The sequence below is a fragment of the Erpetoichthys calabaricus genome, chromosome 6, assembly GCF_900747795.2.
Source record: "Erpetoichthys calabaricus chromosome 6, fErpCal1.3, whole genome shotgun sequence".
Classification (NCBI taxonomy): domain Eukaryota; kingdom Metazoa; phylum Chordata; class Cladistia; order Polypteriformes; family Polypteridae; genus Erpetoichthys; species Erpetoichthys calabaricus.
In genome coordinates, this window is record NC_041399.2 from 173376430 (window position 1) to 173394517 (window position 18088).

At 37.2% G+C, this 18088-nt stretch overlaps 1 protein-coding gene across 6 annotated transcripts in view; it reads left to right on the forward strand.

The window, feature by feature from the left end:
* Positions 1–18088, forward strand: part of pard3aa (par-3 family cell polarity regulator alpha, a) — a 971084-nt gene that overhangs the window by 761092 nt on the left and 191904 nt on the right. For all 6 annotated transcript variants that reach the window (XM_028804116.2, XM_028804120.2, XM_051929054.1 and 3 more), the window contains one exon: positions 10196–10324. In XM_028804116.2, coding sequence (XP_028659949.1) covers positions 10196–10324 — 129 coding nt within the window. The remainder of the gene's footprint in view (positions 1–10195; positions 10325–18088) is intronic.

An 18088-nucleotide genomic window follows, 5' to 3' on the forward strand; every position in this document is an offset into this window, starting at 1 on the left:
AGCCTTTTTATTCACCTCAAACCTTACATGGTGTTTGATTTAACAAGCCTGTCGAAGCCAGTGTATTTGCATGACCTGCTAGTCATTTGGCGCCAAATCAATCACTGGTTATTACCAGGCTTTCTCCCTCAGATATTATTTTATGATTTTATGATTCATTCTTAAGAGCGGTACAGTATGTAATGCTGAATGTAGCAGCATGGCATGAAAGAATAATTGGTGTGACGTGCACAAATAGGAAATTGCTTCATATATACAGTATATTAGACAAGAATTGTCAGCTGATTGTAGGTAGGAGTGATGACCATTAATTTTACTCAGTATTCATTTAGTACTTGGTTAAATACTTTATGGGATTGTAAATGTGCAGATGTATAATAGTTGAAACACTTATTACACCTGTATTAAAAATAAGATTTCATATAATAAATTTGCTTCTTCTATTGCATAACAAGTAAAAAGAAAAGAAGTTAACTGTTTGTAAATGAATGCTGTGGGTGTTGTTGTTTGTCCGTTCTATATTTTGCTTTGTAATTCGTCTGTTCTGTATCTATTCTTTGACAGTAGCTCAAATACAGCCCAGTGCTTAGAGCAACATGCTGAAATAAAGTCAAGATCCTATTTATTTAATCTTACTGTACATGGTATTCACACAAGTGCCCTTATATATTTTTTTTATTTTTTTACTTTCTGGTGTTTAAGGGATGGCCCAAACTGGACTGGATGGCAGTCAGGATGGTGGGTTACAGAGCATTTCTTAATACATAATTCGCCTGCCTCCTCACTCACTCACTCACGTCCGTCCGAAGCCGAATGCGCAGTCGCCTTCTGTGCACGTCCGAAGCCAAATGCGCAGCTGCCCGAAAAACCTTTCAAGACCGACATCCAACCCCAACATCACGGTAGGCGGAGGATTTACAGCCACAAAAATTCAAAGAGAAAGGCGACTTCGATTAAAGCTCTAGAGGCCTGAAAGGCGATTTCGACTACAGCTCGAGGCCTAATTACGCATTCTGATTCAATTACGCATTCATTCAATACACCTATATCAGGTTTGTGGTGCTTATACTTATTATTATTCCATATTGTACTGGAACATTCATCATTCAATATTATACTATAGGCCTGGAAAATTCATCAACTAACAGTACAAGCCTGTACAGTAATGAGTAAAGTGGACTACAATCATTACAAAACAACTTCTTCGTTACTTATCATTTGTTCTTCATACACTGCTGACACAAACTCGTGCCCGTTTCATCTTACATTGTCGAAACGGGCTCTTTGTCTAGTATGGTATAATCAAGACAAAGAAAACACAAACTGTCTGTAGGCTGCCATATTAGTGACATAGCTCAAACAGTATGGAGTATTTGTGCACCTTGTTTGTCTGGATAGTGCTCCAGTATGAGCATTGTAAGAGGGAGCCTAGAGAAGAAAAAACAAAATGGTCAATCTGCCCAGACCATCAGAGGACACATGGGTCCCAAGAACTCGTATAAAATTTTGCTGCCCCTCAAATGATACAGGCAACCCAGAAGCTGCCATGAAGTCTTGGCCCACCAAGACCAGTAGAAGACCCGAGGGTGATATTTTATTGGTGTGGCTCTATTCCCTTTTGACCCCAGAAATGATTCCTTTTCAGAGCGTGACTATTTACAGTGGAAAAGGGTATAAAGATGCTCCCAAACCCTAGACAAAGGTTAAGTGAGCTGGGAGGCGAGTAAGTGCAAAGGCTCAAGAAAAGTTTGCGAGTGCTTTGTGGTAGACAGGGTTAAAGAATACCTGATTTAGAATGATGGAAAAAGCAGCAGGATTTGGTTTACTTTGAACTTTGTGTTATTCATTTTGTTTATCACTATCTTTTTTGTTATTTTTGGCTCCTGTAACATTTTTGAGACACTATTTAAATGCCTCTCATGTTCACAATTCATTTGACTTTTCTTGATTAATGCAGCTATAATCTAAACAAGTCTGAAAATCTATGGATGATTATCCTCCGAATATCACAGGGGGTGAATAATGTCTTGGAGTCGTCTCAGGTTTGTTTTGTTTAATCCATTTTATAGTAGAACGGATTTCTCAAAGGAGTTACCTCTGAACAGTTTATATTCGGTCATGAAGAGGAACAAGGAAATGGTAAAAAGTAAAGCAGACTAGGATGACACAATCAATAAATGATAACACAATAAAAACAGGATAGATTGAAGAAGAAGAAAAGGCAAATCTCTGGGGGGTCAAATGAGGTCAGTGTGGTCACCTTTCTTCCATGCATATTATATGCCAGTGCAAAGAACTAATTTATGTTTGAATTTATTAAGTGTCTTTCTTATCTTCAGATACATACAACCTTGGAAAGAGTAATTTAAGCACATCCTCTTTAAGTTGTTTGGTTTTACATACCAGGACATAACTATCAATCTTCTAGTTTTAATTTATTCCTAAAATTGGATTTTGATTGTTTGCCTCGGTTCATTATTGAACAAAAAATAAGTCAACATGCAGCTACCTTTCACAAAACTGCAGATAATTTTAGGACTTCATGATTTTTAGTTATGTTCTGATATTTAAAATGATCAGATTAAAAGTGGTCATACTTTCTTTGCTACATAACTATAGTAGTTTAATTGTTTAAATAAACAATTAGTGTTCTAGTAATCTGTTTTTTTCTTAACTCTGCTATTTAGAAAGGGAAATTTTAATGTTGCTTAATTTTATTTATTTTCATTTATTGCTCATCTTGTTTACAGCTCATTTTGTGTCCTTTTGTAACTTTAATGTTACATGTCTAGTCATTTTTATATCCTTCTACCACACTGCTTATTTTTAAAATGTTTTTCTAACAGTTCCAGTTTCAATTTACATATTAACCCTTTCTCTCTCACTGTTTTCCAGTCCATTCCTTATTTCTGAATCCTTACGCACCTTTGTGTTGATTAGGGGTAGTAAATGGCCATCATACACTTACATAAAGAAAACATAAATAAAGTTTAATTCTACTTTGTACTTGAAATAAACACTAAGGATGTTAAAGACACCACGTTTTGGGTGTGTGCCAAATGAGGAAGGCTATACAGTCGGGGCATTGTGTAAATAGCCTTTACCTGCTGTTTCATTTATTCTGGATTGTTGCACTTTCTCTGTGAGTCAATGTGCTGTTTATCCCCTCTAAAGATGGGAAAAAAAATTAAGATATTAATTTAAATGATTAGAAAAACTGTAAAACATTTTTACCAAACAATGTTTCTGTCTGTTCATATTTCAACTCATTCAACAGTTTGGGGCCTTGTGACGATGCGGGTTTGGTCCACGCTCCCATCTTGCTTTTGGGAGCCCTTGAACCCGACACTGTCGGTAATGTCACCGATGAGCTTGGATGGGAGGCACAACAATGAAGCAAGGGGATGGTGTTAAAATGCCAAGTGCTTTTATTAAAAACAGCAACAACAAAACAAGTGTTCAAATAAAAGTGCAGTGTTTCAAAATCTTTTAAATAAATAATTCAATAAAATGAATAAAAGGTGGAGGTTAAAATCCAATAGAAAAAAGCCTTTAAAAAACGAGGTTAAAACAATGGCTGGAAGCAGTCTCTTTAAAAACACAAAGCCCGGTGCCTTCTATTACTGGTGACTCCCCCGTTTCTCCCATCCAGGCTATGCACCAGGGGAGTCACCCTACATGCAGCTGACCTTCTTTGCTCTACTGGTCTGGTGGCCTTCTGATCCCTGGCTCTTGTTCTGCTCACCTAGTCCGAGGCTTGGGCTCCCCAGTGACCAGGACGCTCACACTGGGGCTTCTATTCCAAATCTCCGACTCCCACTGCCTTCACTGCGGTGAGCCAGCCTTCTCCCGGTCACTCCTGCTCCAAACAATTGCTCAGCAGGAGCGACCACTACCGTCAGCCCAAACACCCAACTCTGGCTCGCCTCTCCCAGCTGCTTGTTATCGGCGTGAGCCTGCGCTTGCTCGTTCTCCTTCTCTCCTGCACCTGCTTTCTCCTTCCTGCTTCCTGCCGTCTTCTCCTACTTAACCTCCGTCCATCTTTTCTTTCTTTATTCTCCCCTACTAGCCGCCTTGTGCTTCTATATATCACGGGGACATGGATCAGCTGTGGCAATCAGCAGCTCCTGGGAACAAATACGGATGCGGACAACTCCTCACCTGTGCACTTAAGTGAGAACCGCCCGCATCACAAATTCCCTGGGAACCACTATTTTAAAAGTGGCCTTTTTGACTAGAGCTGTGGACCCGCTACACCACATTCCACCCCTCATAAGCCCCAGCTGCACAGGAACGCTCCATGCCACTGCTAACCCTGTGCAACTGGCGGCCCAGGTCTACAGCTCAGCCACACTACAACTACACTGCACTAAAATAATAAAAGCACTAAAACAATCCCACAATAAATCCAACCCAAGCTCCCCTTGTAAAACAGGACATTAAAAGAATAAGAACCTTTAAAAGACAATAAAACCAAACAATAAATAAATGTCCATTAAAAAGCTCTGTACTTTAAAATGTCGTCCTCCGGCTTGGGTCCGTGGGTTCTTTTAAAAAAGAACTTCTTCAGTTTTTTATTGCATATTCTGTTCCCCTTTCAATTTCTTAATGGTTGTAAACTTGTTTCACTCTTAGATGGGGAAGTCGCTGTTAGATTTTAAGCTGCTTCAGTTCATCCATATATGTAAATTAGGGTTAGGGTTAGGGTTAATAGAGAAGAAGTAAAAGTTGAGCTTTGACAGTCTTCGGTGCATTCGAGTATAATAACCAGTTCTACTTGAGATGAATGCACTTGCTGCAATTGTTTTATTGCTTCCTCAATTGTCTGAAATATTAAAAAAAAAATACTCGTAAGACAGCAAAGTGCTTATGGTAACACCCGGCCTATTTTGTTTATGAAGTTACAATACAGGTGTGAAACTAAATCCTTCCAAACTTAAAATCATCATCAGTTAATTGTCTTTAAGGTTCTTTTTTCTCAGTACTATCATTTCTGTTTTTAATAAAAGGTGTGTCATTCAGTTTTTTAATCTCACTGACACATAATTTGGGAGTGTTTATGATGAGGATGTCATTGGGATTTATTAATAAAGAGAACTGTATGTGTCTACATAAGATTGAAAGTTAAAATTGAAATGATGTATCCTAGTGGCATTGTATATTTAGACTGGAGTATTGGCTTCAGTGCTCATCCCCAGGGTATGCTAGATTGTGATTGCACGTATTGAAACTGATTTATTAGGTAAGGTATAAACCAGCTGATAATGGGCTCAGGACATGTTTCTATTTTAGTTTGGAGTTTAAATAATTCTTTGGATTTACATCTGTGAAAGGTTTTGAATAAATATGTTCATTGTTCCAAATTATGGCATGGGTAATTCTCTCCTGCCTTTCTTATGCTTAAAACCAGAAGTTCAAGCAACAAAAGGCCGGAGACATATGAAAGGTGATTGCAGTAGAAATGCAATGATGAAGTCTTTTTCCTGTATTTTAGAGTCCATTTTTAACATAAAGGAATCATACATGGTTGTCAGTATTTTGAATGGCCTTCATCAATCAATCTGTGTTTCGCATAACTTCCATCACAGAGCACACATTATGAAGCAAGCATCATTGTAGTTCATAATCAAGTAATTAGCATTGACAGAACTTTGAAACATTACAGAACAAGAAACCAACCAATTTAAATTATAAACATTCAAATAGTGAAAGGCTGGCATGGCTTAATGTCAATGACAGTCCTTTTACAGTGATGAAAACCCTAAAACTTTATGTATTGTAGAATGTGGTATATTTAGAGTCAAATTCTATCCATTCATTAACTTCAAAGTCTCTTAAACCAATTGTGGGGTCTGCAATAAGACAGGAGCTAACCCTGGATGGACCGCCAATCCATAGAGGTAGTAGATCAGATTCTAAAATTTATACATTTTAGTTTACTTTTTTTTGTAATCAGATATTAACCTGGTATAAAAAAAAAGGATTTTGTCTAGTTTTCTAGACCTAGTATAGCATACTGTAGGTCTGGTCGAAAGCAATGTTTTTTTTTTTTTTTGGAGTACAAAATAATGTAATTTGCTGCTTGAAGATGAAAAATAGGGGGAAAAATGACATTTGTAATGGTTAAGTTAACATCTGGATCACACCCCACTGAGCTGTTGGTGGGTCCGGAAATGCTTGAAACTCTATAAATATCACAATGATGAAGCAGTACTGCTTAGTGGACCACCTCCGTTGTGGTTTAAGAAGATGTCAGTAAGTACAAGAAACATCTACCTGACTTTCCTGCAGCTAAAGGTGACATAACATTCAGTAACTTAACAGCCAAAAGGAGATAATTCCATCTGTCAAGCTCATTCAGTTAACTAATAGTTAAGTTGCCCCAATATCGCATCCAGATTTTTATTAAAAGTTGTGAGGGGATTCTTCTTAACTTTGGTCAGATTCTAGCAACCCTTCCTGAATTGAACGTCTTGCATCCAAGGTGAACTTTATCATTTGTGTTTCGATTTATTAAAAAAACAAAACAAAAGCTATGAGCCTCTGCACTTGATGGACTTTTTTCTAGTAGTCATCTTTAATGCAGGTGTTGTCACTGAGTAATCTATAGATTAATTAAAATAAAAGCTGGCATGGGTTGTTTACTAAGAAAAATAATCACAATCTTGGGAGAATGTGAGTGAAATAATTACTTTCATGTAAGTATACAGGCAATAAAGGTTAGTCTTAGCCAAAGGGAATTGTTTACTTTTGCATATTTGAATGTTTATTTATTCTTAAGTTAGCCTCCAGGATAAATGTGTAAGATTAACCTCCAGAAAGTAGGTTTTGATTCCTCTTTGTCCTAAAAAAAAAAAGAAAAAAGTTGGAAATTGAAAGAAGTGGAAGTCCTTTAAAAAGTGCAAAACTCTTAATTATCAAAATAATAAAAGAAGAAGTATAATATTTAAATTATCTTTAAGCAGGAAATTTTTAACGAGAGGCATGTCTTTTTGTATGTACATAAATCATTAACAGCAAGTCAAAAAGCGTTGCAATTTCTAGTATGGTACTTAGTAACTGAAATTCCAATACATCAAACTGTAATGATTGCTGGTTGTCCCTTTCTCAGATATTTATGGCTGACAGTGGTAAATTCCCACTCAGATTAACTGCACCATTCCTGATAGTATTGTCATTTCTACTCCACAATCAGACTTGTTCTTCTTGTGAACCACTGAAGTGCTGTCATTTTAGGACACCAATGGTTCTCTTCTACTGTCAAGTATGTAATTCTGCTGAAATATTTACAGTGTAAAGACTTGTCCTATCAACTCTGCTCAGAGATCTTACATCATTCCATGTAGCCTTCTCCATCTTAGGACAGTCTATATCCCTTCTTGAATCGGATCATTTTCTAGCATTAGTATGAAAAGTGTCTCAGAGAAACAAAGCCTTAGAAATGCTAAGCATTTTTAGTTCTTTCTTTTTAGTGTGTAATTTGTGTTCAGATGTGTGTGCTTTGAGAATCAAGCTGTCATTAAAATGTAAAGTTGTTGCGACAAGGAGGAAAGGAGGAAATTACAGTCAGCCATCAACTCTGCTTAAAGTGTGCTCCTCTGACACTTTCTCTCTGCTTTATTACATTTTTTTTTCTGTGGCAAAGAAATACCAGAAAAGAACGTTATTTCCCAACAGGGTTTCTGGGGCAATTTCTAAACAAAAACTGTGGCAGTAAACAATTTATGAATATCTGTCAAGATAACAGTAAATCTTTAGATTGAAAAGTATAATCAATAAAGCCTCTTATATTCATTTATACACAACCTCGTGGGCTCAGGATAAAGAAATCCTTTGTCAGGAGTGAAACAAACACATATTTTTACATATAGACTTTAATCAGTGTGTATTTATAAACAGCTTATGGAGTTGTTCTGGCCAACATGAGAATTATTGTTCTGGTGTATGAACTTTCGATTATCTTGATTACTAAATTACAATACATTTAAATGCATTAATTGCCCCCACTTAATTTTTAATTTGTGTGTGCTTGTAAAATAGTGTTCAGTGTTTTACTGGCATACAGGTTGAGTGGCTAGGCACGTGCATGTGATGTGGATGACCTCATTCAGCAATTTTGAAGGCAGCCCCCCTCACAGAAATGTGCACTTGGTTTCTTAGTTATCCTTTTTAAGTCTACTGTATGTATTTGCCTGCTGTATTTCAGTGGCCACAGCAGCTACTTAACAGTTCCTGTAGAAGGGGTTTGAATCCCAGCCTGCTCAGTGTCAGTGTTCTCTGCAGGTATGCCAGTTTTTCCCCTGCATCCCCAATACATTAAAGTTCTGTTGATTGGCAGCTCTGAACTGACACAGTGTGAATGTGTGTGCCTTATGAAAGAATTGCACCCAGTCCAGGGTTAGTATCTTCTTTGTTCTAAATCAGGCCAGGATGTGCTCTACCTCCTTGTGAGCTAAAAATGTGTCCAAAGGATGGGAAGATTAATATATTCTTATTGCACATTTATTTTAGGATACCAGGGCATCTTCATCCTGTAGCTCTCCTAGAAACAGCTAAACAAACAAAGACACCCTGCTAATTTGTGAGATTTTTTGTTGAAATGGAAATTTTACTAGCTGCTCAGAAAATGCACTATTGGATAATCCTTGATATGTTAGTAACACACATCCCCAGAATAACAATAAATTAGAATGTACACATGTACAGTATTGTATTTCTATCTATCTATCTATCTATCTATCTATCTATCTATCTATCTATCTATCTATCTATCTATCTATCTATCTATCTATTTTTTCACATCACTGCATTCATAGTGATATTGTAGTCCAAAGCAGTTAAAAATGCAAAAACTAAATATAAGAACATAACTTTTTAAACCATTGTATGTCAGGTTGCAGTGCTAAGGATATAATAAGCATTGAATATTGTACGAAAGGCTGGATTTTAACCCCTTCATCAGCTTCATGTACCAACTTTTGGCCACTTCATTTTTGCATTCATTCAGGATTATCAGGGGATAATTGTAGAAGGTAGGGTGTGGAGGCCCATCTTTGATTGCTTAAAATTGTTATTTCATTCTGCTGCTTTCATAAGTGTCCGTTGTTTTGCGTTATTGTGAATTTCACCTTGGGATTAATAAAGTATCTATCTATCTATGTATCAATCTTATTGTAACAGAAATGACAGGGTGAACTGGATCCTTTATGTGTAGAAATTTGTTTTTGTATTTTTTTTACAATAGTACATGGTTTTATATTAGATTAAATAGTAATTGTTAAAATTAAAGCAAAGTAAATGACATCTCCAGATCTGACCTCTCATAATGTCCTTTTTAATTGAGTTGTAAGGCTGCTGCTTCACTTACTAGTACTGTTGTCTTTTCTCTAGTGGTATAAACCTTTAACATTCTACATCACATTTCAGAACTTTCTTTTTACATATTCGTATAGCTGTCTTATTTTTTCCATTCTTAATGTGCATTTTTCCTCTATTTAGATGAACCTGATCATGTTCAGTAGAATGTGCTGAGACAAGGCATTTTTTTCTTTAGCTTTACACATTTACTTTGACAGCAATAACTTGCTACAAGTATGAATTCTGTTTTTACAAAGGTGTCTGCATACCTGCTTCATGCAAATGAAACATTGAAATTCTTGCTGATAACCTGTCACCTTACACATGTTTTGTGACCTTAGTGTTAAATCTCGTGTTTATGTTATTCTTAGTCTGCATTACACTACCTAGTAATACATGTCCATCTTAATGTTGTGATGAACAGTACATAAGTTCTTATTTTGTAGAAAGTATACAAGTGCTGTTTAATTTCACCTTTAGTGGAATAGTTCTCAATACCTTGAAAGCCATTCCACATTCCCACAAAAACAAAGCAATTAGGGTTAAACTGCAGTACACATTGGACATTCATTAAAGTGTTGGCATTTCCTTGTGGAACATTAGTGTCCATCACTCTGAATTGTAATTTCCAATCAGGTGTTGAACATACCTTGGATCATTTACTCTCACTAAAAGGTTGACTGATAGGATTCTAACACAGGTTTGAGGAGGCACTTTTGTTATCTGCCAAGTCTCACGTAACATCATGAGGGCACCTTTAACATAATCCACAGTAAAATCTGCCCTATTTGAGATGCAAAGATTCTTGTTTCATGTTTAGTTTTGTTTTTTTCGACAGGTTTGGTAAATACCGCAAAGATGAGCGATTTGTAGACAAGGTGGAACGAAAAGGATCCAGTAAGGCAAAGAATGAAGAGACTCTGACTTCTGAGAAGGACAGGATTCGAATGAAGTTGGAACAGGAACGGTGAGCATTAAACATCTGATCTGCATTTGTAAAGTAATACCTTGGTATACGTACAGTGGCTGCTTTTTTCATTTTTGGTAGGATTTCAGAATATCAAATCCTATCTCTCTATTATAAAAAAAATTCCTGGGAGAGAAAGACTAGGGAGATGAGACGTGATCTTCACGTGAAGATCACGGAAGACACTTAAAAGACCCGCAAGACGAAAGACATTGGCCACGAAGCGTCTCGCGGGGACCTTAAACATGAGACTTTGTGCCAAGACTCAGGACCATCTCACGGGGATGTAGAACATGAGATTCTTGCAAGACACACCCTGCTTACAACCAATATCAAATAAGACCACGGGCAGCAAAACACTCAGTCGTGTGCACAAACAGATCCAGGGCTCTCAGCGCATATAAAGCGTATAAGGACAACACGTTATAGATGAAACGTCGACGACTAAGTGAAAAAAAAAGAGCAGCACGGAGAAAAGAGACTCAAAAGTGTTGCAGAGAAAAAAATGCAAAAAAGAAAAAGAATAATCGAGGTGCAAATTCAGAAAATAAGGAAAGTAATAATCAGCCCGGAACAAGTGGAATTGAAAAAAAGCACGTCCAGTCGGGCTCAGTATTAAAAGACAAAGAGTAAAAGACAAAGTAGAATTTCATAAAGACGTTCAAAAACGTTGGCGTTATACACATGCAGAGCAGGTTAGAGATTATGAAAGCAGTGGAATTTGAAAGGCTAAAAAAAAAAAACGGGGCAATACAAATGCAGAGAAAGTTAAAGAATATGAAAGCAGGAAAATTAGAAAGTATCAAAAAAAAGAAAGTCAAGATCGCAGTAGCGCAAACAAATGGAAATTATCACTTGAAAAAAGGGAAAATAATCACCACAGACCAGGTGTCACTGAAAAAAAAGCACGACAAAGCGAGGTCAGAAATAAAAGACAGAGTAGAAAACAAAGTAAAACGTCATAAAGAGGTTAAAAAACAAGAGGGCCAAACACATGCAGAGCAGGTTAGAGATAATGAAAACAGTGGAATTCAAAAAACTTAAAAAAAAAAAAAAAATGTAGGCGCGAAACACATGCAGAGCAAGATACAGAATATGAAAGCAGAAAAAAACAAAAGTGTCAAAACAAAGAAAGTAAACATCGCATTAGCGCAAACAAAGAGAAATTATTACTCGGAGAAATAACGAAAAGGCGAATAGAGATCGAATATATGGACATTAGGTGATATGTCAGAAGTATGTAAATATTGTAAGGCTTTGAAGTTTAAGTCAGTATTTCAAAAACGTGGTTTACCTCTCATGCATTTATTGGTTACTTTGCAAAAAAAATTATAAATTGCTGATGATGTAGATCGCTTTGTCTTTGCTGAAATTCCAAACAGAGAAACCTATCCTGAATTATGGTACAAAGTCATTAAACACATGTTTCACGGACCTCATTTAAAAGATTCAGCATGTTGGGACTCCAAAGATTCCAAATATTGTTTTTAACGAAGTTCTGAAATAAAAGTTAAACTAATGAAATAGTAACAATTCAAAGAAAAAAAAAAAATCTTAAAAGTGTGTATCCGGAAAAACAAACACAGGGGTTGGCGAGCGAGCAAGCAGGGGGTAAAGCCCCCTAGTTTCAATAATTTAATTAGTGCCTCTACTTTTTAATTACTTTTCCAAACAAAGTTCATACATTCACAATTACATTTTACAATAAAAAGCAACTTTTGCTGGTTGTGGATGTCATACTGATTTTTTTTGTTTATATGTTACCAGATGCCAGTTAGTGTTAAAAGATCAAAATCTTTTTCCAAGTTTGCATTTAGTTACCGAATGCCACATAGATGCTTCCATTTTCGCATTGCTGCTGTTTTAAAATTGTGCTTGTCTAAGTACCACTTTTCAATAAGCTTATTATAAAATAATAGATCTATCATTGTGAAGTTCACTTCCCATGGGTTACAGAATTATTTGTAGGAGTGGAAGGCAAAATGCTGGGAGGCTAATAAATGTAATGTGTGCACAGTCTAGCCACAGGAATGCGGCAAGCACATGTGATAAATAAACTCAGTGGATTTACAGTATGAAGTGGTGCTCAAACTCTGCGTTAGTGGTTTGCACGCTGTAATCAAGATGGTGTTGTTTCTCTTAAAAACCACACATTTCAAATTCCTTCATTCAAGGAGCAACCTCTAAGTCTGCTCTTGTGATATTTACAGCAGGTACCATATCAAGTTAGCTCAACTGATTCAAATAAGTTATTCTGTACATGTCAATATTGCGGCTCCACAAAAGTCAAATTAGGAAAAATGTATACTGAATAAAACACTAAGGGTCCCAAAGGTAGGTTCATTAGCAGATTGAGAAATAGACTTTGAGTTTAGGATTTCTGTTTTAAATAATAAAGACATGAGGGAATATTGTTGGGATTTCTGTTTTTTTGAAAAGGAATGGTGACTGGCTGTAATGCCATGCTCTTTCCAGCTCATTGGATCAGTCTCACTTTTCCTCCAATAAAATTTTCAGCAAAGTAACCAAGACAGACTGAAAACATTGGGAATCCTATACCTCCAGGGTGGGAGATTCTGTGAAGAGATGCCAAGCCTTTGTCTAGAAATGCATCACTGGAAGAGTTTTCTGTATACCTTACAGTATTGTAATGTCACCATCTGTTCTCATTCTTGACAGTGATCGTAATGTCACCATCTGTTCTCATTCTTGCATGTTATGAATAGATGATAACTCAAATCAATTTGAAAAATATTAATCAAAGTTATGTTTGTTTTTGTCAGCAGACCATGCTGGGTATATTAAGGACAGGTGGCACATTTCAGGTGTCTGCACCTTGGTGTTTGTGCTTTTGAAGTGCAGTGATGACTAGGAACGAGAAAAGGAGCAGAGACTGTCTGAATCTAAAGTAGCGTGTTAAATGGCCACTATCTAGAGCATAAACTGTAGGAGTAGAAACTGGGTCTCTGTTCTCTAAACATTAGAGAAACAAAAGGAGACAGATATTCGGTATTGGCTTGACATAGTCTGCTAAAGCTAAAAATCAATTGTTCTGCTTAATTAAATGAAGTTGTTAACTTAGCCATTTGTTTGATAAAATATAGTGAAATAATTTTTCAGAAGATACTCATTGGCTGCAATGTACCAGAAACCCCATATACAAAGCAATATTAAAAAAACAGGATGTACAAAATTACAAGATAAAGTAACACATTTCACCCCATATCCCTCTCCACCCCCCTATCCTTGGCACCAACCTCAACTCTGTGAGGAAGAATAATAAACATAAATGTCACTAAATGGATCCTGTGCAGCTAATCAAAAAGGGCAGTGGTCCACAACCAGTATGCAAAAGAAAGGCAAGAATTAGGATGAGCTCCCGTCATCACTAGCAACCAGAAAGCCAATCACCCACAAGTTTGGCAAGTGAAAGCCTATTCCCTGATGTTGGGGCCAGGCAGGCAGGCTCTCTATTAATCTCCAATGCTGCGAGCTTAAGAAGAGTTCAGTTATAAAAAGATGATTTCCAAGAGTCAACAAAAACACAACAGTAGGATTTCCAAGTTGTCAGTGCCAGTTTGGTAGCGATGGTACTCAAAAAGAACAGCCACTGAAGCATTGGTTTGAGAGAGTATGAAAGGGTCCGGGAAAAAGAAAGCGTGAAGTGAGAGAGGAATTTGGATAGAACGGATTAAAGAAAGGGAATTCAGAACACCAAACCAATAAGGAGTGACACTTGGACAGTCCCAAAATAAGAATGTTTCTGGAAACATTTAGGTAGTAGAAGTGACAAAAGGGATAAGTGGATAAACCCTTTGCAAAATGTTTACATGGGGTAAGATAGAATTATCTGAGTGCTCATGACTGGGGTTCCTGAAGTACAGAGTAAAGTTGTTAGAGATGGGGATCTATGTCAAGGGAATAAAGGATGGGTGATCACATTGCAACAGTGAATGCAAGGACTTGAAGGAGAATTTGCACAGGCAGTAAATGGAGGGGTACTGTTTTTTTTTATTTGATGAAAAAGAATGAGCAAAGGCAAAAAGCAAATGAGGACAGAAGAGAAGGTGACACTGCATGAGTAATAAGAGTTGACCTCAGTTAAAAATAAAAGAGAGGAACAGAAGGAGAACTGCGTGCCCAGAATGTCTGCAGTCTCAAGTCATCGAAAATAACCCCCCATAGTGTTAATACCTAAAATAGACCAATGTGGGAATGAAGTTTGACATCCACCAATATGCCAAACATCATTCATTATGAAAAATGGGGTCATTAGAAGAGAACCTTAAAGCTTCTCCAACTGGTACAAGTGCTTTAAAGTGTAAGGAATAAAAGAACCACATTTGGAAAGAAGGGGCTTTAGCCTTAACACTAGAATTACCAGAGCCTACGAAAAAACTCGTAAATCCGTCCCACCTTAAATCGCTTCTTAAATTTGTTCACAGCTCTCCGCCAGCGTCTTTTGTCTTCTAAATGTGCCGATAAAGACAACTGCAAGCAGCCGGCTATTCCATCCCCCCACCGACTTAGAACGTGCACGAGCATCTCCCAGCTCATGCCTTCATTGACTATCTGGGAGTGAAGTGGAGTTTTAGAGTGGAAATAATAGCTCGTTATTTGGAACACACGCATTTCATGTCTGTTCCGTTTCTACAGTAATCTGTGTAAACACATTTTTAAAACAGAAACGTTTTTCATAATGCAGTAGTAAATGACAAAATGTAGACATAAACTATATAATGTACAGTATGAAGCGTGAAGTCCAAATATCAAAGAAACACTTTCACAAAAGGTTCAAATATAACAGAACAAATGCGCTTTTATTCAAAAATATAACTGCAGGAAAAAAGCCGCCTTAGCATGCAACATTGACATGATTTACAATGACTGCCTCCATGGTGCATCAGTATCAGCTGCTGACCGAGAATCAAAAGGTCACGAGTTTGATCCCGCACGACTCCGTTTTAAGAAGTGAACTGCTCTTATTCTTACTATTTTAGAATAAAAACATACATTTGATTTCAGTCTGTAACAGCCGGTGTAATGTATGATACTTGTAAAGGTTAGCTTTGTTTTTTCTTATTATTCAGTTTTATTATTATCTCAGCCGCGTTCACGAGCCCAAACACACACACACCCCCCGACCCCCGACCCCCCCCCCCCCCGACAAACACTTATGACACTACTGTTTTCACATAGATGCGCTATAACAGAGGTAAACTCAGATCGTGACGACCCTTCTGCATCGGAGCAAGAATGCACATCGCACTTTTGCCATCGCTGTACTTTGTATATGTATAAGGGAAGCTCTGCATTTTACTTGTGACTTTACGCTGCATATTGCTTGCGTACTAAAGTGTCAGCAGGCACTTTTCGTGGCATTACATGTATTTTTGAGCATGACCTCTGCACTCTACTTGTGACTTTACGCTGTAGGAAGAAAGTAAATAAATAAAGGTAAATCGCATCATAAAATGATTTCTTCAAAACGTCACATATATTTGCCTCTTTCTTTTTATACATGCATTTAGAACTGAAAGGTCAGCATTTGTGCCTTTAAAATTCTAATTTTACACAGCAACTGGCCTCCTGCATGTTCTTGTGCGCACTGAATAAGAGACAAATATATGTGACGTTTTGAAGAAATCATTTTATGACGTGAGTAGTACCAAAAAGAAAACATTGTTGCAGTATTATTTGAAAAAGAACAGCGTCAGATCAGGTTTGAATTTATGCTGGCGCTATTACTTAGAGTCAGAACAGGAGCTTATTCAGTGCACGCAAGAACATGCAGGTGGCCAGTTGCTGAGCCTGCAGACACATTAGTACGCAAGCAATGGTACAAGAATGCAGTTAGACTTTTTTTGGGGGCACATACACCATCCAGATCTAAACACTAGCATGTAGAATCACTTGTGTTTTACATCGGAGCATTGCTTTCGAATGTTATTTATCTATTTACCTTTATTTATTTACTTACTTCTTACAGCGTAAAGTCACAAGTAAAATGCAGAGCTTCCTATATACATATACAAAGTACAGCAATGGCAAAAGTGCGATGTGCATTCTTGCTCCGATGTAGAAGGGTCGTCACGATCTGAGTTTACCTCTGCTATAGATAGATAGATACTTTATTAATATATTGAGATAACAAAGTTCTTTCAATGTGCAATATTCATTTTAACAATGACAAAGCAAGACCGGAAAGATAGAGGGCTGTGTGTCCAGGTAGAGAGGGAGACATTACTGTTTTTAAGGGCACAGCAGCAATTGGAATCAATAATGTGCACCAGAATGAAAATGTTAATGTTGAGATATTTAAAGAAGTTGTTCCCATCCATGGAAGAAAAGAAATGCAAGCTGTGACAAGGATGGTTAAAAGGAACAAGGACAGATTTGGAACACTTAATTCTGTACCCTGAAACAGTTTCACAAGAATTGAAGAAAGTTAGGACATGTCTGAGGGGTAATCACTCAGGTAAAGCAGGATATTATTAAACTTTTGGTGGAATGTCATATATGATTAAAAGGATGATTAATTCAGTTTGGCAGAAAAATGGCCAACATTTCAAGGTAAAGACTGAAAAGGAGAGGGGGTAAAGGACATGCCTATCCTAGCACTTTTTCAAATTTGAAATGATTGAGATGTAACAGAATTTGTGCAAATTACTGTGAAAGGCAATGAGCACAGGGTTTTAAGCATACAGTGGAACCTCGGTTCACGACCATAATTCGTTCCAAAACTCTGGTCATAAACCAATTTGGTCATGAACCGAAGCAATTTCCCCCATAGGATTGTATGTAAATACAATTAATCCGTTCCAGACCATACGAACTGTATGTAAATATATATTTTTTTTAAGTTTTTAAGCACAAATATAGTTAATCAAAACATAGAATGCACAGCGTAATAGAAAACTAAATGTAAAAACATTGAAAAACACTGAGAAAACCTTGAACAACAGAGAAAACTAACACTGCAACAGTTTGCGCTATAGCGCTACCAACCGCTGGCTAAAAACACTTTTTTATGAGTTTTAAGCACAGGGAAAAAAATGAACATTTGAAAAAATCCGTAATTTAATAAACCACCAAGAAAAGTAACATTGCAACAATGCATGCTACGAACCGATTGCTGTAAACAGAAGTGAAAACAAAATCAAGCCCAGTGCATTCTTTAACTGCCTTCTCTACCTTATGAGTCCAGCTCTCTCTCTCTCTCTCGCGCTGCCTGTGTGTGTGCGTCTGTCTCTCTCTCGCGCTGCCTCTGTGTGTGTCTCTCTCTCGTGTGTGTGTCGCGCTCTCTCATTCTCTCTCTTGCTCGCTGCACAGGAAATGCACAGGGAGAGACTGAACATGTACAAACCGAAAGGGAAACTGGCTTGTTCGTATACTGAATGTGTGGTCGTGAACCGAGGCAAAAGTTTGGCAAACTTTTTGGTCGTTAACCGATTTATACGTGTACCGAGACGTTCGTGAACCGAGGCTCCACTGTATTAATAAACTTGGCACAAAATCCCATTGCAATATAACAAAATGTGTCAAAGTGAATGAGTCTGATGGCACTGTATCTGAGCCATCAATGCATTTAATATTATATATGCTATCCTCTGTAAAATAAAGGAATGCAGGATGGTGGCACAGTGTTTAAAAGTTCTTCCTCGTGGATCCACAATTCCTAATTCAAATCCTGTGCTCAGTTTCAGTATATCTAGAGAGAGCACCTTTTTGCAGTGTCTTTGTTTTCCTCACATGTCAAAATTT